The 22,575-nt window shown below is 42.6% G+C and overlaps 1 protein-coding gene across 1 annotated transcript in view; it reads left to right on the top strand.

Annotated features, from left to right (window-relative positions):
• Positions 1-249: 249 nt before the first annotated feature.
• PLCL1 (phospholipase C like 1) overlaps positions 250-22,575 on the top strand; it is a 186,881-nt gene continuing 164,555 nt past the window's right edge. Inside the window, exon 1 of the mRNA XM_421916.8 lies at positions 250-517. Coding sequence (XP_421916.3) covers positions 278-517 — 240 coding nt within the window. The 5' untranslated portion in view covers positions 250-277. The remainder of the gene's footprint in view (positions 518-22,575) is intronic.

The following is a 22,575-nucleotide window of genomic DNA, read 5'->3' as shown; positions in this document are numbered from 1 at the left end:
CGGCGCCCCGTCCGTCAGCGCCGCCCGTCACAGCACGCCCGGGCTCCTGTCACAACAGAGCGGGGCTGCGGCCGCACTTCCTGCGCTCCCGGCTCCGCTCCGCGCCGCCCCGCCGAGCCGACTCCCCCCCCGGCCGCCCCGGGCATGGCCGCTCCGCGGAGAGCCGGCCTCCGCCCCGCCGCCGGGCGTTGAGCGGAGAGCCGCGGGACGCGGTTCCGCCCTCCCCTCCCGCGCCCCCCGCAGCGCCCCGCAGAAGTTGCCGCCGCTCGGCGGGGCGATGGCAGAGGCTGCGGGCGGCAGGGAGCGTCCGGCCGGCCGGGCCCCTCCCGACGCCACCGCCCGCGCCGAGGAGGAGCAGCCCGAGGCGGCGGGCAGGAGGAGGGAGCGCCGCAGCGGCGTTTTGGTCGTCGGTGCCGGAGAGCGCTTCCCCGGAGGCAGCCTGGGGCCGGCGGCTGAGCCCGACGCCTCTCTCCTGGAGGCGGCCAAGGCCACCCCGCGCCGGAGCAGCATCATCAAGGTAAGGAAGGGCGGCCGCGGGTCGGGACGGTGCCGCTCCGGGCGGGGTCCCGGCGCCCTCCGCCGCCCCGGGAGCTGCGAAGTTGGTGCGCGGCGGCGGGGCTGTGCTGCGGCGCGCCGCTGAAGGAGCCCCAGGCAGAACGGGTCGCTCCCGAGCAGCGAAATACGCAGTGTCACAAGTTAACGGCGGGCGTGTTTGGAGAGGAGCGCGGTGCGGGTTGCACACCCGCGTGTGGTGTTAGCGGCTCGAGCGGTGGGCTTACAGCCTTTGTCTCCGCTACAGTCCGGTGAGGAGAGCGGCCTTCGGACCGTGCTTACCGGTGCTTCTTTTGCCGTTTAATTTTTAGCGGTACGTGGTTTGCGATTAGGTGGAATCTCCTTGCTGGTACATAGGCGGATCGCTGGCTTCTAGGAAGGCGATGAATGGAAGCCTCCTGGGCAAAGTTAATTCATCGTGCGCTCACGTGTGATTCTCTCGTAGCGATCTGCCCTCTGTAAGACATCGGTGGGAACGCTGGGAAATGAGTATTCATTTTTATAAACGTGTGAAAGCGCTGGGCAAAGCTCTGTGCCAGAAGGGGAGAGTGCATACTTAGGTCTGAGTGCGTCCCTTCCGAGTAGGGAGGGATAAACAAAAGGACTGCTTTTGCATCATAAAGCTTTAACGTTCAGAGGAGACCAAAGTAGCGATGTGCGAAAGAGCCCCGAGGATCCTTTAGAAGTTCCACCTTGAAATATTACTTCCTTAGGTCTAACCAAGTGTGACTTCTGGTCTTCCAAGGGCATCCAGCGTGCACGATGTTGAATGCTTCCAATGTGAAGTTACAGCAACTCGTAAATGCTTTACTAAATCAGGACCAAAGTTCTGAAAGTGCTCTGGTTTGGAAATCTGGAAGTGTGTGATGGATTTGAAAGCTGAAAATGCACAATCTTGGGCATAAAGGAAAGAACACATGGTTTCTGCAGAGTTTACCAGCCATACGAATGTCACAAATGCAAGATATGTTATAATGTTAGTGTGGCATTTTCAGTACAGGTTGACATTTAGCAGTATTATTGGGCGAAGTGATACGTTTTCCAGCTGGAGAACATTTCTTGAGCTGCATCCTGGGGTGGCGTTAATTGACAGAGCTATTTCTGACAGATCAAAGTATTAATGCTATGTGAGGAACTGGTAGCACATCGTCTGAAATACTGGATAGAATCTGCTTCCTGTGTTTAGGAATTGTGCATCCAAACTGGAACAGGTGGAAGTAACAACAACTAGGATGGGCTCAGAAGGGTAAAGGGCTGAAAACTATACAGAGTGGTTTGCTCAGCCTGCTGAAATAATGGTCATGGGGCTGAGTGATGGGTCTTGACTGCTATGTTACAGAGAGGAGCTCTGCTATGTGGGAAGCTTTGGGACAAAGGATGCCTGTCCATAAACCCAATCTGGACCATCACTGTAGGGGTCTGGACCGGTATTACGGTAGTTAAGGGACTGTTTGGTTCTTGGCATTTCTGATCTTGAATCATTTATCTTAAGGTTAATTGTTAAGGTGATTGATTAAATTAAATGGCACGGTACTGTTTGAAAGCAGATATCTGAACCTGAGAATTTGCAGGATACTCATCTTGAAGGTATTATTCTGTCGAGGCTCCATTTGAGCTTCATGCTCAATGTTGCTTTTCCCAGCAGGGTTGTCTCAGTGGTATATGCAGTTCGTAGCCAGAGTGTATTCCACTGCTTTCCTTAAACTGATGTTATCAGCTGAAAACATGGACTTCAGAAAGCAGTGAAAGCAATGAGAACAAGCCTTCATTCTGCAGGTACTGAACACTCATGCCCTATTCTCCTTTTTCTAAAGGTATACTTAAAGCATGAGTGTAACACAAAGTCAAACTTCTGTAGGGTTAGATGATCAAAATACACTTCTGACACCTTTTTCTTCCCCCCACCCCCCAGCAGTCTTTTTGAGCTTAGCAAGTTTGGTGCTTAGCTTTGGAGAGCCCAATTCCAGAGCAAGCTGCAGCTGCTCACGTTGGAGGGCTTTGGTGTCCATGGGACAGTTAAGTGCAAAGGGCTGAACAGCAGCTTCCTTTAAAAACTTCTTGCAGCAAATTGCATTTGGCAGATATTAGTAAAATATGAACCCTTCTAGTTAATCTTCAGTGCATTCGAGTGCTCCATATTTGGCCTCAGAAACAAGAGAACTCATAGAAAAAGAATGAAATGTAGCTGGAATATTTTATTCCCATCTTACTTTGCTGATGTTCACAGCTTTGCAGCTTGAGGTGAATTTGAAACAGCATTCATGAGAAATGATTGTAGCTGCTCTTGTGCTTCAGAAGATGTCCCTATTACGTGTGCATTAGTTGTCTTTTTTTCTTCTTAATGCAAGAAGGGAGTAAGTAGTGCTACCACAGAACTGGAGCAGGAAAGGATGTTTGCCATGAGGAGCTTGAAAGAAGCGGTGTGTAATGGTTGGGAGACGGAACGAGAGGAAGGGCAGGGCAGAGCAGACCCAGCCCCATTTTCCAGAAAGCCTAAACATGGAGTGCACACCTTGGCTCAATTATTTTTCAAGTGTTTCCATGTTGCTTTTTTTCCTTTGTGAGCCTAATTGTTTGCAAATAAAATGTGCAAGCCGCTTTCAGGTCAGAAAACAGAGGCAGAGAGTTGGATACCTCCTTTACATGTGGAATTTTGCTACCTTTCCTGTGCAGAGTTCCAGGCAGAGTTGACCAATGTTTTCCTTTTAGCATATTCCTTCTGACATTGCCACGTATGGGCATTTTAATAAACGGGTAGGAAGGCTGTGTAATTAGTGATGTAATGCCTGATGAAACATTTTGTAACTTATTACCAACATATTTCTGGTCAGTGCTTATCAGGCTCTCTTTCTGCTTTGTTTGCCTGCAATAGGGATTTTCAGGACCACGCTTTTCTTCTTCCTGATCTTTGTCTGAAGATACTGCAGCAGATAGCACAGCTCTGTATTATGTTAATAGCAGTAGGCTGTGCCCATGAAGGGAACTTGAAGTAGAACTGCGGAATCAGACTTCAACTTCAGTCATGTTAGAGCTCAGAGAACTTTTCCTTTTAATGAAGTTCTTCCAAAGTTCACTTGCTGCTTTTCTCAAGCACGGATACTTCTTTAAAGGCCAGTTGAGTTGTTCTTGCTCATCTTGCGCTGCTTGTCTAAGAACTGCAAGGTCCGGTGTTTTGTAATCAGATGGATTAGTAGGAGCTTATCAAGATAGCTACTTGTTTTCTTTCAAGAAATTATATTTACCCTAATGACTTCTTTTAGCTTTAGAAGACTTAAGAAAAAATAAATAAAAAAAATGCAAGGCTTAGTTTCTTTCAGCTTGCATTCTAAAATGTCATGACAGAATGTATGCGTTTTCAGTACATGACGTGTCTGTCTGTGCTACATGACTATATACCTTTCTTTTCCTCAGAAGACTGGAATTTTCAGGACTCTCTTGCTTTGCTTTTTGCTGTGTAAGATTACATTTAGATACCTGCTGCTTAATAGTCTAAAGCTATGGCTATATGAGATTTATTGTAGTTGATTAATTGGTTGATAGGCCAGTGGTGCTTTTCCTGCAGTTGCTTTCCTCAGCATATTCATAGGTACCCTGGAGAAAGTGAAAAGTAGGTAGACAACACTGTAAAGAAGACAGCAGAGCCTGAAAAGTTACGGAGAAGAGCAAGAATGATGTGCCTAACTATGGAAAGCCTGCTACGAAATGAGAAGTTCCTTAGGTCAGTTTGGAAAAAGGCAACTGCAGGTTGGTATTTTAGATGTGAGCAAATTTCCAAACACTGTGCAGAGAGAAATAGGGAACTATTCTTCTTTTTTTCTTTTTTTTCTCCTCACAGAAAAATAATTAGGGGAAACCCATTAATAGTTATATAGCAACAAGTTTAAAATACTTTCTGATGCAGCATGTAATTAAATCAACGCTCACAGCAGCCACAGAAAGCTGTCAGAAATGTAAATGGGTTCAAGCAGGTTCAAAATGACAAATTGGTGGAGGAGAGCTTCACAAAGCACCAGAGGCATCTGGCTTACAATGTCACTGAACTACCAGCTGTTGAGCAAGGGAAGCTGCAATGGAGGATTGATCACTTTTACATTCTTATGTGCCTCCACGTGCGTGCTCTCCTGTAGCTGGGATACCAGCCTGGGCTGACCTTGATCTAACCCCGTGTTCCTTTGGTAAGAAAAACTGAAATATTAAGAGACACAGGTGACTGTTTTCTGTTACTGCCAGTCTAATGATTAGAAGTAAAGAGTACTTTCTGTTAATAATTCAGAATTTTTTTTTATCAGCTTTAGAAAGGGGAAGCATCTTGGAGAGGTTTTCTGGATTGCAAAGGCATAGCTGTAGTCTTAGTAATGCGTGTAGTCATGATTCTGCACCTGGGTTCTGTATGCCACTGTTTTTTTCATAAGCATCTAATTCAAACAGGTTGGAAGAGAAACTGTACTGGTTACAGACTTGCTTTTTTCAAATTAATTATAACCAGTAAGTGGAACAACTGCTCATCTTTAGCAGTACTATGGAACTGTTGCATTTATTGCAAAGATCATTCCTCAGGGTGGGCTATGGGTATTTCAGACTGGGGCCTGACCCCTGCTTTTTCCTTTGAAATGAAATGATTTCAGCTCTTGTGAGGCCCCATCTGGAGTACTGCGTCCAGGCCTGGGACCCCCAGTACAGGAAGGACGTGGAGCTCTTAGAGCAGGTCCAGAGGAGGGCCACTAAGATGATCAGAGGGCTGGAGCACCTCTCATGTGAGGAGAGGTTGAGGGAACTGGGATTGTTTAGCTTGTAAAAGAGAAGGCTCCGGGGAGACCTCACTGTGGCCTTCCGGTACTTGAAGGGAGCGTATAAACAGGAGGGGCAATGGCTGCTTATGGTGGTGGACAGTGACAGGACAAGGGGGAATGGTTTTAAACTGAGACAGGGGAGGTTTAGGTTAGATATTAGGAGGAAGTTTTTCACACAGGGAGTGGTGACACACTGGAACAGTTTGCCCAAGGAGGTTGTGGATGCCCCATCCCTGGAGGCATTCAAGGCCAGGCTGGATGTGGCTCTGGGCAGCCTGGTCTGCTGGTTGGTGAGCCTGCACATAGCAGGGGGGTTGAAACTCAATGATTGTTGTGGTACTTTTCAACCCAGGCCATTCTATGATTCTGTGAACCGAGGTAGGTCAACTGCTGTGCCTAAGATAACAACTTTTGTAGTGAAGAGGATTTAGGTCCCCTGCAGTTCTTAGAATCAAATTAGCAATAATGATTTTCTGTGGTAATGCATACCGCCATTCCACAAAGACATAGAAGTGTATAAAATGGGATTTAGGCAGGGGTTTAGGCACCAACCTGGAGGCTCTCCTAGCTTCTTATGCACTTCTAGCTTTTCAGAGATCTATGTTATGCCAGATAAGTTCTTATACATATTTTTGGTAGTGCATGCTCAAGGTCTCATACACTTGCTATGGAGCATTTTGATATGTACCTTGTACCCAAGTCTGCCTGTGATGAATAGGAGAAGGTTTCTTTACTTTGCATTTCGTGGAGTCATTCATGTTTCACCTACTTTGTTTCCAATGGTCAGATTTTTCACATGGTACCATAATTGTGATTTCCAGACATGGTTACACACAAGTTCTCTAGATTAACTTCTGCTCAAAGAGAGCTTGGGACCTGACTAAAAGTCTTTTACAAATCAGCGAGAGCCTTTACATTTATTTCAATGGACTCAAGGTAAGACTTAGAAATAAACAAAAGCCATCCAAGGCAAACTGTTTGCCTAAGAGTTTGTAGCAAACTTCTCTATTAAGCTGACTGGTAACTATAGAGCAGCTTTCTTGTCAGTCAGTTCAATGAAGCATGTGATGTTAACACATGGACTCGTTAACCAGGGTAGTAATAGCTCAGTGCTTGTGGTGTCCTAATAGTCAATATTATTTGAATGCCTTTCACTGAAAGTTTCTAAAGGTGACCTTTTCTTGAGCTGGTAGGGCAGTACCCTTTCTGTAGGATACCAGCAACTGTAACTTAGCCTGTCTGCTGATCCACAAACACCAGTTCTAGCAGATCTGTTTAGGAAGTCATTTGCTAGATTTCCTGGGATAAGAGAGAGCCGTTGTTGCTCTCGAGAAAAAGAGACGAGATTGGTCATAAGTCAAAAAGAAATCAACCTGTTTGTTGTGTACCCAAAGACCGAAGTACTTAATTAACTGTTCAGAAATAATGCTCTGTTGGGGTGATGGGCCTGGTGGGTAGGGCAGCAGCAGAGGAATGCTTTGTACTGTTTTGCAAATATGCTCAGCAGCAGTTAATAAAACTAAGTGTTCATATCTGTGCTGAGATGCAAATCCTATTCCTTACAATAATGATATTTTATTCATTATGTAGTTCCACTGAGATCAACTGCGTCTGCAACAGAAATGCTTTATTTCAGTTAATGGTATATTTTTTTTCTGTCCTTCCCTGCAGCAAATGTAAAAAATGGAAGCAATTACCGTAGAGCCAGTAAGGCATCCTCTGTGGCAAAAGAAACATTGAGCTGGTCCTGCTCGTAAACCTAATGAGCATATTTTTTTTATTTCCAGGATGCACCTGGTAGGTGTAATTTTTTGGTAATGTCTTTATAATTTTATTAGGGAATGGGGAATGATGATTAATATAAATATTTAGGTACTTGTATTCTAGCTTGTTTATTTTTCTTTTAGTCAAGAGAACTTGGAGGCTCTGACTTACATTACAGTTTAGAAACTAGCTAGGCTTGGTTAAGAAGTTACCTTCTGTGAACGGCTAAATACATTTACTAGGTGCTGAAGAGTTTTAAAGACCTATCTTGATGCTTGTTGATGTGAGAGCATATTTACAGTTGAAGCATTGTTCTTTAATCTTTCTGTACCATAAACACGTTTGAGTTTGAAGCCTAGTTATATAGACTGCTGTTTCTGGAGGAGTTTTTAACTCAGAGATGAGCAGTTTTCATGGTTACTGAGTCCCTTCCTGAAAGATGCTTGAATTACTGACATCACTGTGATGACTTTTGTTAGTCTTAGCTCATTGTTAACCCGTGTGTTTATTATGTTGGAAGTTGCGACCATTAAGGCTGTGTGCACACTCTAACTTCAGTGATTATCCGGAGGTAAACTGAGACACAGTATTCCTGTTCCAGAACCACTTAATGTGGTTGGGGCGTTATATGTCAGGTAATATTATTGTGACATGCATGTCTAATGATGGATGGAAGTCTTAGAATCTGACACCAAAGTATAACCTTGTTAGTGTACTGGGAGGATTTAAAAGCTGTTACTGTGAATGTTTGATTCTCCTTCCTAGTTGCGTGCTCAGGGCAGTACTAATAGTCACGCCATGCCTTTGATAATCCTGGCACAAACAGCTGCAGGGAGGTAGGACAAGAGAGAGAATCCTGAACTCGTGTAAATCAGAGAAAGCATTACATCTGAGTGTGGTCATAGTGATTATTCCCAGGAGGTTCTCCGTCTTGTTGAATCTTTTCTCTTCTGGTTGACCTATCTCATCCTGCCTTGGTGCTGCTTTGGGGGGCTGAGGGAGCCAGCCTTTGCTGCTCAGCACCTTGTTCTGGGCTTCATAGGGAGTGGAGATTACTTGGAGTATTGCACAGTTGTCATGTATTGATTTGCACGGTTGTAGGTGACTACAGGTGGTAGACAATTAGGATGTTGGATAATTAGGATTCCCAAATCCTCTTACTTCACTGGGAATTTGTTTTGGTAGCTGGGATACAACTTCAGTTACATACCTTTCCGATACAGCTCAGTGCTCGAGGCTTCTTCCTTTGCAGACCTGCAGTCTGTCCAGCCGTGCTGAGCAGTGATCCTTCCAGCATGATTTGGATCTCACTGCCTGTATTGGGTATTTCAGGTATGAACAGCACGTTTTGAATTCATTGGGCAGTTCTGATGGATTGCGATTCTGTTTTGATTGTGAAGTACAGAAAGATCATATCTTATGGGGGAAAATGCAACAAAAAAGGAGTTGATAAATGGAATGTGGGGTGCATTTGTAGTTTAAGAGGGCCTGCTGCTTATGGAAACAGGTCTATCCTTCTTGGTTTTGTGTATTCTGCTGTACTTTCCTTTGTATTTTGTCTCTTCTAGGAAGCTTCTGATTGTAAGACAAACCAAAACCTTTTCACACGCATACTGTTGAAAAAGGTGCCATGAACTTAAGAAATTGGGTAACGTTGGATCCTACTGCGAAGTCAGCAAAATTGTGTGTGCTGCGGTGATCTCATGAGAAAGTTAGCTACAGCGTGTCTGTGAGCAAAAAGGCAGAAAGTGAATAAAACTGCTGACACGGGGCTCAGATAGCAGTGCTCGGTAACGAGGAAAGCCATGGGACAGAGCGGGCTGAAGCTGAGGGTGAGAGTGTGCTTAGAAGCTGAAGCCAAGTTCAAAACATGGGAGTAAATGTCATACAAACAAGTGCTGGGAGGGGAGGCTGTCAGGGAGAGGAGCAAGGCTGATGAAAAGTCATGGAGCCTGCCCCAATAGTTAGCAGGGGAGGCAGCAGTCGAGGGACAAGGCTGAGAGTATGGAGGGAAGGCAGAGAGCCAGGCTCAGGAGCAGGCTGGGAGCACGGCTGCAGCCGGGGGATGCTGCCATTCTCTGCTTCTCCAGGGAGTCATACAGGGCAGAAAAAACATGCTTTCCTGCCTGCTCTGTGAATTGCTGTGGTGTGGTGGCCCCTTGGAGCTGGGGGTATGTGGGTATCTAAGAGAAGGGCTGGGTGGATTCTGTAGGGTGTTGAGGTAGTGGAGGTGCCTGCACGAGGTCACAAGGCAGCTGCGAAGAGACCAGTGGGTCCCATTGCCATAAGCACCTATGGCAGCAAGGAGAGGTTGAACTCCTGCCCTGCCAGCTCTGTGGCTGCTGCTAATGCCTTGCATCCTTCTTTCCTGCAAGGCTCACCAGCTGCCCTGGGGTGGCTCCAAGCCATTTGGACATCTCCTGCTATGCTCTCTGTGCCCTATAGCACCTGGGGAAGCTTTGCCATTGTAAATAACACAGAAGTGTTTCAATGCGTTTTTTCTCTGCTGTCAGGATAATTTTTTTGAGAAAAGAGGCAATTGTTCTTGGATCCAGCAGGCAGTCTTAGGCTGCTGATGCTATTTGAATAAAAGTGTAAGCAACACTGTTTTCTACTGAAGTTTTCTCTTCAGATGCTTGTAAAACACTGCAAATCTAGATGACTTTTGGGTGCTAGCATTGCAGTTCTTTATAAGCTGTACTTTTATTTGGAAGAGCCATACAACTTGATTCTCTTTGTTCTTGCAATTTAATTTTATAACAGCTTTCATAAATATCTGGCTAGAAGTTGTATTTTTGCTTAGCTGAAGTGACTGCTGAAGTCGGGGCTATCGGGGAAAGCACTATGAATGAATTACTGGAAGATGTCTTTTTTTTCTTCCAAATGAGATTATGTAGAAGCTTTATTGAGTTAATTTAACAAATATTATAGGTTAATAAAAGAACTGTACTCTGTTGGACTATGACACACCTCCAGGGTACCTGATACGAATACTGCAGTGAAAGCATTTGTGAGCACTGGCTAAAAAATAGATACTGGGATTCATTAAACTAATGAAAAAGACTTTTTGTAAATGCTGAGTGTTCTGCAGCAGACAGAGCTCTGTCCCACAGAGTGCCTGGGAGCTGCACAGCTTTCAGCAGGAGCTCTGCTGGGGTCGGCCTTGCTCTGTGCCTAACCCCTGAGCCTTGGTGCTCTTGGTGCTCTGCTCACTATATAGGTTTGTGCTGGGAAATGTGGCTGCAGCCCGAAGGCTGCAGCTTTCTAATGTTATTTAGAATTGGTTGTGCTTCTGTATGATTTGAAAATGCAAGTTATACTGTATATACAGCTTGTGGTTTCTTTCAGTGTGATGGTATGTTATGGTGCTTGCTCCCTGAAGTGATGCAGGCTTTGGGTACACACAGCTTCTGCAGTCTATGAAACCAGGCCATTTTCCCACTGCTCGTACTGGAAGGTGGGTTGGGCTGATCTTCTGCAGTACAAATATCCAGTCACCATACTAAGTTATTTTGTTTTGAAATTTAATTCTTCAGGCTCTTAAAATTAAAAATGTAGTTAATTTTGTTACGGTGATCCTACTTTTAAGCTGTATTAAGTGTTTATGGCAGAAGCGTATTGATTTAAACCTGGACAACTGATAAAGGATGGGTTTTAGGGGATTGTTTCCAGGTAACAGTTGCTCCTAGTAGAAACAGAGAGAGTAACTTCTTATTAGAGCAGAGAAAAACAACAACACAGAAATGACTTAAACAATACACTTGCTGAAAGTCACTTCCTTGGCAGTGCTACTGTGGTGTGTGCTGACTGCCTATTAAAATTTTCTTTGCACTCCATACTTATTTTTTTTCCCCAAACCTTTGTAAACAAGTAGTTCGTTTCAAGGGACTGATCCAAATACCACTGAGATCAAATTAGAGCTCATTCATCGGCTGCCAAGCATTTTCCCGGTGTCCTTTGGTCACCAAGTAGGAGTGTGCCCTTCAGCAATGCTTCTTGATTTTGAAGACTTAGTTTTTGGACTGGTAAGAAAGCATGTTGCCTTTCTGTAGAAGAAGCTGATTTTCAGCAGTATAGAAGGAATGTAAGTAAAAAATATATATATATATTGGCTTGGGAGAGTGAAAGTGATGTGAAGCAGCATGCTTTGCATGTGCTCAGCAGCCTGGCTTGGAGGATGTGTGTTGGGAGCAGGTAGAAAGCTGAAGGAATAGGGAAAAAAGTTAATCCAATGAGATGTGGTTAATAACTTCATTTGCTTTGATCAGTCTAAAGACAGCAAGTGTCTTTCACCATAACTGTCTCATAGGCTGTGAAATGCTAACGTATGAGTACTTCTGATGAAATCTTGTGGCTGCTGGAGTTCATCAAAAAGAACTGTCCCTTTTCCTGAAGAGTTTACTTTTCTGAGCATCAGTGCCTGGACTTGGATTTGCATGTGATCTGGTGCTGGATGGATGGTCTCATTTACCAAAAAGAGACAAGACCAAGGGAAGAGTGAAGAGGAGCACATGAAGTAGTGAGATGGCAGAGCAGTGCCAAAGAGAGGAGGTGCCAGAAAGCTGCAGGGCTGTGGGCAGTGCCCAGGACATCTGAAGAAGAGTGATTTTGCTGTGGCTTTTCAGAGACTTGGGACTTGCAGTCTCTGAAGTAAAAAACCCCCAGCCTTAAGTGTCTGATCCCACAGTAGCTTTACTTCCAAATAGGAAAGGACAGTATATTTCGTGGCTTAAGAAAACTGACTTGCAGCTGGTTTCTGCCTTATATGTATCTGTTCCCTGCAAAAAGGGAATTGCAAACTTTCTTCAGACCAGCTTTTAAATTCTCCAAAGATGCTTGGCTCTCATCTTGAATAAATCGAGCTCCATCCCACTGCGAATGCTTTTGGCATCCTTTTAGAAATTTGAGGATTTGAAAGGAACAGTGTGGGCACAGTGTTCCATTCACTGGGAGAGGAGAGATGAGCTTTCTCATGTAAAAGGTTGCAGCGTTTCCTTTCTTGCTTGAATAGTCGTGAGGCACAAGACATGACCCAACCAAGATATACCACAGCTAAACCACATGAGTGGTATAATCCAGAACTCTTTATTGCATTTGAAACGCCATTTACTTTGTTCACCTCTCTGTACGCCCACTCAGGGATTGCAGAATGTCTCTGACTTGTGTTGTGGCATTTTGCAGCCAGGAGCACATATTGTACAGTTCTCCAAATACCATTTAACCAAAACAGTGATGTGTTTACAGGTCTAGATAACCTGTATATTTAAAAGAACATGGTTCCACTTGCTCAGTTTATTATCTTCCCATCCGTCTGTGGAATAATTGATTAAGGTACAGCATTGTTCACTGGAAATTAAGGTACAGACTGTTCATAGGGGTACAAGAGCAGAGTGCAGCCTGTGTGCCATTAAATGGCATGGGAAGTGGAGCGGAGTGGAGACTCTCAGGCCAAGGTCTGTGGTCCATAATAGTTTCCTAGGTAACCTTACATGTCAGCAACATCAGGAAAACTTGATGTACTGGATCTTAGAACAGTGTTGGGATGGGGACTTGGTGGTACCAAACTGTTTACCTGCTACCCTGAGCCAAAAGTCTTCTATCTTTTGGACAAAAAAGATGTCCTCTAGTCAACTTTGCTTATTATGCACTCAGTATAATACCAAAACACATTCCCCTCCCAAAAGCTACCTGTGGTGTTACCACTCTATCTATGCGTTCTGAATTTTTTATCCTATACCTTTTAAAGTGAGGCAAGATAATTTTCCATCAGTTGGAACAAAGGCATGTAATAACTAGAGTCACTCAAGTTCCGCCTGTAGAATAAGAAATAGTGCAAAAATGGCTTAAGAGAGAGCGAAGATCAGGAAAGATGCCATTGCAGACAAGTCAGACATGGACCTTCTCTTACTCATGGAGTCAGTGGACAGGCTGAACCTCTCTTCTTGACCCCACCGGGGATGCCTACTGAGTAAGGATCGCACACGCGGCTATGGAGAGTGCTTCTCTAGGAAACTTTGCAACCCTTATAGAGTTGGTTTTATAACTTAGCTCAGTTATGGCTAGGCTGAATTATTCTTTGCTGTTGGCACACGATTTGAATTGGACCTCGCATGCTTAGCAGACAATGAATTATCATTGGCAATTCAAAAGAACCTGTTATCTCTTGCTAATAAACTGCACAATTTATTGAGCTAGCTGTGTGAGTTCTGCTTGGGCATGGACTAAATTCCTGCACTGACCTAGCCATGAGAGTTCTGACTGGACGCTGCTAGACCAGTAAAGAAGAGGTTGTGAAAAAGCTGTTGGAACGGCGCTAGGCAAGTTGGCAGGGGCACTACTTGTGAATCCATAATCATGACAGGTTGTGTTGAACGTGATCGGACTTACAGTACCAAATTGGGCATCCCTTAGAATGTTGCCCTTGAATGCAACACCATCTATGTATCGCATATACTCGGCATGCCTATTGAAATTTACAGAATGTTACATTGACTTTTTAGGCTAAATTCTGCAGTATTGCACAGCTGTAGCAGTGGGAAATGGTGATTTTGTTTCCTTTAGTGAACCTAGGAGCTCAACTTCATAATTATTGTAAAATACACATTATTTTCAAAGAAGAAAGACTATTTTAATTGAGCGTTGGAGCAGAGGCGTATGTATAAGAAGGCAAAGCATGGTTTTCACTGCCAAATAACTTGGCAACATTGCAAGTTCTTTAGGAGTTATCTCTTATTCTTTTTGGCCTACTGTAATTACGAGTTACCATGGTTTATTTTAAAAGGATTTTTAAAAGAGAATTTGTGTATAGACCAACATCAATTTTAAGCAAGCTCATCAAGAATTAGCTAAAATTAAAGGTGGTATACTAGGCTACCTGTATAATGATTTGTAATGGTTCTTCTTTGAAATGAATCCGTGTATGGATATTTTCAAGGTCCCTTTTCTTGAAAGATGGAAAGGTGCCTCTGAAATGAGTGCCAGAAGAACCAGGGAATGCAAAAGAACAAATGTCGCCTTCATAGTGCTGTGGGTTTGCTTGAAAACTGCTATGCTTACTTTCAGCCTGAGCTGGAAGCTTCTGTAGAAAACTGCTGCGTTCATTGCCTGAGAAGGAAGAGCTATAGGCTATATTGTGTTGCTCTAGAAAACTCTAGTACAGAGCACTCTCCTGTGCCATCAGAATTGGGTGCGTGGAGGGGTTGTATCTCTGAGATATCAGGTATTCTTCTCTAGATTTGTTGCATAAAAGTAGGACTTGATCTGGAGTGTACTTAGATTACTTCAGAAGTCTTCGGCAGACCTCATGGCACCAGAAACAAATGCTGATCTTCATGAGTGATGAATATTGGCAGTTGTAAGGGAATTACATTTTTTAGAATAGGAACAATAAATGTCTCTTAGGGCAAGTGTAGTGGAAATGCTGATCAAGGCTTGAAGCAGTGATTGAGCACCTGGTGGAAGGCAGGGCCAACCCAAGGGAGCTCAGGTGCATGCAATGCAGTGCATCTGAGTGATGGGAAGGCCTGGAGCCAGGATCCACCCCTTCCCAGGCCTCATTTAAGGGGAGGCAAGGGGATCTTGCTGCAAGTCCTTGCATACCTGAGGCTTTCAAAGGGTAAGCAGAATTTTTCCTTTTCTTTCTGTGTCTATGGCAGCTGTATACAAGCATATTCTCACTTGCTGTAACCTAGGACTTTGCTACTGTGCTATCCTTGTTGCGTTTTTCATTGCCTTATAGCAAGTAATGCTAATTTGCAGTTTGGGTGGTGGAAATTATTGTAATTTTCCTGGCAATATTGAATTAATTGATTAATACAGCAGAGCACGAGTCTATATTTTGTTTAGGATTTGTTTATCATTTCCTTCTGTATTTCATAGTACATTTTATCTTCAGGAACTTAGCTTATTTTCCATTTACAGATTGATATCTGAATCTTTGGCCTGTATTTGGTCACAACATTACATAACCCTTTAGGCTTATTATGCTCCTGTACAATAATCAGTGAGTGAGTGTAAACATGAGGATGAATGGTATGAAAGAGGAAAAATATTCTACAAGAGTGTAAATGTGCTCTGTGTTTGTGAGACTTGATCTCATCAGTTATTCTCACTTAGGAATTCTGGCTACTCATTAATCTGTATGGCAGATCTTACTGTTTCCGAGTTATAGCAAACTTGATTATTTCCTCCCTTTTCCAAGTTGATGAACATGCTGGATTTTAGGATCTTGACACTGTATGTTGGCTGCTATGTAAAAAGATCTAATTACACTGAGGAAAGCGTTCATGGTATTTGCCACATTGCAGTATTGGTAGTGGCAGTTCTACTGCCATTGTAATACTAAATCTCTTCTAGAAAAAGCTAGAGAGGCTAATTTCACCAGCATTTAAGACTCCAGACCTCAGGGATTTAATAAGCATCCTTCTGGAAGGGTCTCATGTGGCTGGGCACATTACAGAGCTTTTAAATGAGCTTCTAATTATGTCAGATGAACCCCCTAACCACCAAGAAATAAAGCTTTTTCTCGCTTTCGGTGATAATTTGGTGATCAATAGCAGTAAAATAATCCAGGCAATGCACTCTGGAGGACTGTTAATCATCTCTAGGGGTTGTTTAACTTTTAAGAGAAACTTCATGGTGTTTTCAGTGATAGTAATGATTAATGCTCCTTTTGGTGTTGACTCTTTTGTACTCTGGTTTTTTTCTTCCCCATCAGAGTTTGTACACTATATGAGAAGTTTACCACTGTCTCTCCCAGCAGGTCACTTCTAACCGTGCAAAGCTGCCTAATTAAATGACTTGTGATGATGATGGATTCATATTTGATTTTACAGATCTGTCTGGGTGTCTTCTTCACTGAGGACTTTGCTGTACTTTCTTCTAGAAAGTGTGAAGAGAAACTGAGTTGCCAGCAATTGTATCTGGAAGCAGTGGAAGAGTTGCAGGAGAACAAATGTTCCTATCTCCTGCTCTTTAATGTGTGTTGTGTGTAGTACAATAGTGGGCTTGTGGGGGAGGGACTACGTAGCTAGAAAGCAGGGCTTGTAAGGAGTTATTAACTGCAGGAACCTTTCCTGCAGCCTGGTGTAGGTATTCTGCTGATGATGCTTGTGTTAATTAAAGTAATGCCTGCTTGGAGCTAAAGTTGAGGAGGTTTTGAATGCTGTATTGCCAGAGCACTGAAGAAGCAAGATGATAGTGTAACTTTCTGGGGAAAATGAACAGGTGAAAATGATGGAGCAGAATGTGCAGTTTTGAGGCAGATGAAGGCTTGCTTGATATAGAAGTATCTTCTAATCTATATTAAAGGTTGTAGTAAACCTTTAAAATCCTACCATTGAACTGGGGCACATAAATGGGGAAATGCGTCATGAATAGAGTTAAAATTTTAGAGTAGTATTTCTCCTGCATAGGAGAAAGAGCATCTTCTTCCATAAGAAGAGCAGGTTGCATGTGGAAATTTCATTGTGTTTAGCCACTCTTCTTTCTGTGAAGCTCCTTGTTGAAGTCAGAACAGATGATGCTGGCACTGTTGGATGCATCTGCCAGCTTGGTTAAGTATGCTGGATTGCGTACAGCAGGAGAGCAGTGGGGGGAAGCTTGCAGTGTGATTTAACGAGGCTTTGACTAAATACTTCTAACCTCTGCTGGGGTTTGCAGCCACTTATAAATAGGGGCTTCATATCGTTTTTACATCCAAATGCTGCTGCTCTTGTCTATTTTTAGCTTGCCATTTAAAACTTCCTATTTTATTGCAGAGAAAATGGCCATCAGTTAATGACAAAGTTCATCAATTACATTGTCAAATAAACAATACATCTGCGAGCTTTTGTCCATGCAGTAATGTTTTTTACCTGCTATGTTGGTGTGAAATCTATGCTACATTGAAACTTCTGAGAGTGTGATGGCTGGTCTAAGTCTCCATGGTGTTGACCAACTTGTGGATTTAACTCATAAGGATTTTTTTTCATTCATTATCTGCCATATCCTTGTTACTGTCTTATTTCTGGACTATCCTGGTGTAGCTCAAATCTAGGTATCAAATGAGATACTCAAGTGCTTCCTGGGTTCAGCCTGACATCACCTTGTGTCATTGCTGCAGGATCAGGGCCTGTTGAAATGTATGGGAGTGAGTCATTGTGGTGCAGAGACTTGCAGTATTGGCTTCCTTGCTTTGTCACTACTGAGCAAGTAAGGGTGACAATATTGTGTTGTCAGCAGGCTTGATAAGTACTAATGTGATCTTACAAGTTTTTTAATCGCACTTCTTAAAGTCTGTGCTGTATTTGGTCAAGTATAGAGCTGTGGTTAGTTTCTGTAGGAGACTCTACCAATGTCTAAATACTTCAGAATGTGGAGTCACCATTTCTGCATGAAAGCTAACTTACTAGTTTCTGTTTACCTTCTTGGTGTCAGCTAAAGTTGTGTTATTTCTGTTGCCATAGTGATGTAGTGGTGAATTTTTAGCCCGTGTAGCAATTTCCAAAGTAAATACACCATGCTTTGTCTTCTGGGGGAAGGAAAATACAAGTCATTAGACAAAGATAAAATAGTTTGTATGTAGTTAACTTTGGTAACACAAAGACAAGCAGAGATTCTGATGATGATGCCTATGAGGACACTGTACAGTGCAGTAAGAGTTGCTTTTCTTGGTGTAATCTGCTTTCCAGAAAGCATGACAGGTGTAACACTGATTTAAAAATACAAGTCTGGAGAAAGAGAGAAATGAGAAGTCGTGGAAGAAGATGGCACAGATTGTTTCCTTGAATGTGAATGGAGTGCTTGAGGGAAAGGAGCATCCCTCTCCAGAAGGATGTGACTTCTAAACAACTGTATTAAGGAAGAAATTGCTTTTTCTTCTCCAGATGGCTTTGAGGATGTCAGAGTTGTCTCTCTTGTCTGCTAACGGGATGTGAAAGAGCTCACCATGTTTCTTGTGCTGAGCTTCTTGGATGCAACCGCAGCCTGCATGTCTCCTGCTGGCCACAGCCAGCTGGTCTGCATGGCTGGGCAGAAGCGTTGCTCCCCTTGGAACAGTATATACTGAAATTAATGTCAACATCTTTGTCATAAATATGGCAAACATTAAGTATGAGTTGATTTGCCAGTTACTTTTATAGCAACAGTCTAGTTTTAAACTTAGTATATGCGTCCTGTTATCTTTCTGCAAATGATCCGTGCTTTTTGCATGTAGGGATGGTGATTATGTACATGTTACTTGCTCAGCTAACATGAAAAGCTGTGGATGCTGATCCTACTGTATGTGTTCAGTTTTCTACATTTTGTTGGACTGTGTCCTAAAGCTATTGGGGTTTAGTATTTTTCCAGACTGGAAACATTTTTCTCCTCAAATGTTTCCTTTTTCAGTAGAATAATGAATTAAAACAAATGTTTTTTATCTCATTGTAAAATCCTTCTATCTGTGAGTAAGAAGGCTTATGGAGATGTGGAAAACCATCCAAGGGAAGGATGGAACTGAAGGGTAAGACATTTCATAGACACACTGATCATCAGTTCCTGAAATCAAGACCTTTTTCTGCAGCGTAAGTAATCAAAATTGGTCACCATTTATTGCTTTCCTCCTTTGTAGAGTTGCATCAAAAGTAAATTTAGTTGTCTTCCCACGTTCCCTTTGAAATTTGCCAGCACTGCTAATATTACATTTATTTTAATGAAAGTCTCCAAACCATGTTACATTTTAGAGTTCCTATAAGTTCTGACTACAAACAAAAATACTGCGTGTGCTTAGTGAGACTGAGGAGAATTTCAGACTGAAGTTCATATTTAAATAGATGACAAACGTAACTGGAAGGTAGGTGTTATGCTAACCAATTTTCTACAAAACAATGGCAGGACTAGCACAGATCGTGCAATGTGAGGAGTTATTTGGATGTGTCACAAGCAGTGGTAAAATCTCAACCTGCAGTTTTATGGGGGAAATAAACTTTCACGAGTTTACACTGGATATAAATTGAAAGGGATTTCAGAACGATCACATCTGCAGCCAAAAAATTATTATTCTTCTGAGGCTACTGTTACCAAAATTCAGCTAGTTATTACTCTGCTAACAAATCTTTGTAGTTCTATTTCATTTTTCAATTTGTATGTGTTTTTATCATGTTATAACCATGGGAACGGAAATCTGTCTGTTACACAGCTATTCCTGCTGCTTTTGCCTAATACTTGGATGTGTGTCTATAGAGAAGGTGTATTACTTTCCCATCCTGTGAAATTCATGCGACTGGTGAGAAGGCCAGGATTTCTCCTTCCATGGGGGAAGTGTGTTCAGGGTTAGCCACCAAACAGATGTTATTCTGGGTGTCTGAATGCTACATGTTATGTTTTGGCTATCTGGATTGAAACCAGTTCATTGACAGATTTGACTATCTGGATCGGTAACCTGTTTATAGAGATGCAAGCCCACACTCATTTGCAACACCTGATTTGTCTTTTGTTACGTAAATCAAAACTCAGCTCTGGAGGTAGTGAGTGATCTGAATGCAGTAGTGAGAACTGAAAATTTTGCAGTTTATCCTCATTTCATTTCTTCCTGCAACTCATCATGATGAGTACTTTTTGCATGAAGAGCTCTAACTTCCATGGTTAAAATATGGAGAAATATCAGTTAAAACACCCTCCGAACACCCTTCAAGTCTTTTCCAGTAATGACACATAATAAAAGTAAAAGTAGATTTTGTTCCTTCCCTTAAAGAACTGTCAGCATGACCAGAGAGCATTAGAAACAAAGCAGAAAACTAAACCACCCTAGACTTTAGTTTGTGTAACAGCTTTAAGTGTGGTGCTTCATAAGAAAATGACTTAAGTAACTTCCTATTTCCTAACTTTTGCCATAGAGCAGCATGTAATTTAAGTCCAAGAGGAAATTCTCAATGTCTATCTGCAATTTATAGTTGCAAGTTGAGTTTGCATTGTTTTTTTTGAGCAGCCTATAAAACCATTCAGGTAAACAAGTGCATGTATTTTTCCGGAGGCTTTAATTTCTGGAAACTGTTTTCTCATTTGTAATTACCATCCTTTGATCACGTAAGGAAAGCTGTGCAAGGTGCATGTTACGTAATATTCTGTGCTTTTTTTTGCCAGGATTCATGAAGAAGTAAGGTGCAGCTGCTAATGCTCCTGGTGATTGTCTGTTCTTCTGACCTTACTGCAGATGTTGCTGGAGGGTGGATGGCCAAGAGTTGGCAACTTCAGGAGGAACCCCAGCAGCTCTGCATTTGGGTGGGGAGGCTGTGATGGGAGCTGGACAGCTGTGGTCTGTGCTCACAGTTGTACTTGGAGGGTGCTTAGCATAGTGGCTGAGTCCAGCTGGGGGAGAGGGAGTGTGGTGGCACGTTGAGGGGATTTGAGGAACACCTTCAGATCCTCAGGGGTAGCAGGGGCTCACTGTTGTAAGCAAAGAAGAATGGGGAGGCCAGGGGTGCTTAGTGGAACTGTGGGCAGCCTGTGTAGGACGCTCAGTTGTGTTCATTACTCAAAGTTTCTTGTTCCACCAAATGACCTACTTGATTTCCATCTCTAATTTTCAGAAGATGTTTGTCATTTCTTATCTTCATGATAATTTAATTTTCACTGGCTTATAGTGACCATCCCAATTGCCTTGGTTTTCTCCTCACTGCAGTGTTGTGATGTTGGGCCTCTCTACCATTTGTGCTCTTGTCCTTTTGTTTACTGTCCCTCCAGAAGAAGTGTTATGAAACTTGCATCATAACATGATCCTAGCCTTGTAGTGGCTGAATCGGTAGGTAATTTTATTGCATCTTTCAGGCAACGTATTACTACAGAATGTTTTGTGACAGTAATCTGGTTCCAAATTAAGGAAGTTATCGTACTTTCCCTTTTTCCCTGTTGGCTACAGAATCTTGGATGCAGAATGTACTTTCTGCTTTAAAGCAGATTTAATATAAAGCAGTATTTCTTCATAAAGCAGTATTATAAATTTTCATTGTAAAACAATACTCTGCTTTCCTGAGTAGTGCAACCATTAATTTAATGGAATGTGATGATTTAGAGCAAACTCTCTTGCTTGGGTTAGTTTACTGATAATCCCTTTATTATCACATAGAAGCCATTTGGTTAAATTAAGTTCAGATGCGATCAGTAGTTCTTACACACTTGCAATTTGGATAAAATGTGTTTTAGCTAACTAATTCATATTAAAATACTAAGAAAAATCTGAATTATCTGATTCAAACACATAAGATGGCTTTATTTCTCAGTTTATCCTGTAAATACCATCGGGCAGCATTGCTTCTTTTTCTTTAGTTTCTGTGTTGAGAGGGACTGATCAGGCCAGCTTTCCTTGTGCTGGGTTGAACTTTGCTCTAAATGCTGTCCCGCTGATTCTTCTGGAGCGTCAAAGCTGATGGATGAATTATGTCCTTGTCATATCTTTTTTCTTTCTTTTTTGTGACAATAGGAAGTAGGCTATAAATTTAAGTCCTTCAGGCTTTCCATGGATGTTGTCAGTATTAAAATACTTTTATTTAGCAACATCTTGCCCTCTGGGCTCTTAACCCAAGGAAGATTTTTAAATGATTAGATAGGCCTTATGAGAGCGCTTTGACATTGTGTTTATGTATTTTGATCGAGGTTAATTAGAGATTAGGTTTAAATAACTTGTTTTCTGGCATCAATGAAGGATAACTCCTTCTGTGCCGAAGCAACCTCTGGGTAACTAGCTACAGACAAAACTGCAGAATCCACTGATAACAATGAGCTTCTGGTTGACTTTTAGTCTCATTGTCATTATCTCAGTAATAACATTAGCTGTTAAAAAAAGAATGGAATAATATGAGGTAGCAGAAATAGCAACTTCATTTTATAGATGCAAAGCTTGAAATTTTGTGTAGACTGCTGGAGCCAACTTTGTGCTGGGGAGGTATGGTAGTATAGAAATGCCAAACAAAGATGTGATTTAACTTGATTACTGCTGTAAATAAGACTTGGTGCAACTTGTGATCTACATTCCTATGCCCCTTTTTTGTCAAAGCTAGGCACCATGTTCAAATTTGAGAAATGTTTGGGTAAAAAAGAAGACTGAGAAGATGGGAAGTGCTTGGGGTCTGTGGGAGGATGTGAGGACCTGATGTAGGGTACTAGGGATGTCAGAGGTTCAGGGTTGCCAAGCTGGAGTAGCTCAAGTGTTGGAATGGAAGAGATGGGCATGCATCTGTAGGAGGACAGGCTTTATTTCAGTTGTTTGTGGAAAAATGATGTTTGGTGAAGAATGAATCCATCAGGCACACTTGGTTAATGGGCAAAGCAATTGTGGCTGACACTGTCTGTATTGTGAAAGAAGCAAGCATCAGGCATATAGCTGCTGTTGTCTGGACTGTGATAGGAATGCATTAAAACTTAGGCCTGTGGACTCTTCCTTTATTTTTAAGGAGCAATGAGCTCTGCTGATTTTTCTTGTGCATGACTTCTACAGTGGTTCCCACTGTGCCAT

This window comes from Gallus gallus, chromosome 7 (assembly GCF_016699485.2).
Source record: "Gallus gallus isolate bGalGal1 chromosome 7, bGalGal1.mat.broiler.GRCg7b, whole genome shotgun sequence".
In the NCBI taxonomy this organism is placed as follows: Eukaryota; Metazoa; Chordata; class Aves; order Galliformes; family Phasianidae; genus Gallus; species Gallus gallus.
The sequence above is the reverse complement of the archived record's forward strand: the minus strand, read 5'-3'. Positions and strand labels throughout refer to the sequence as shown.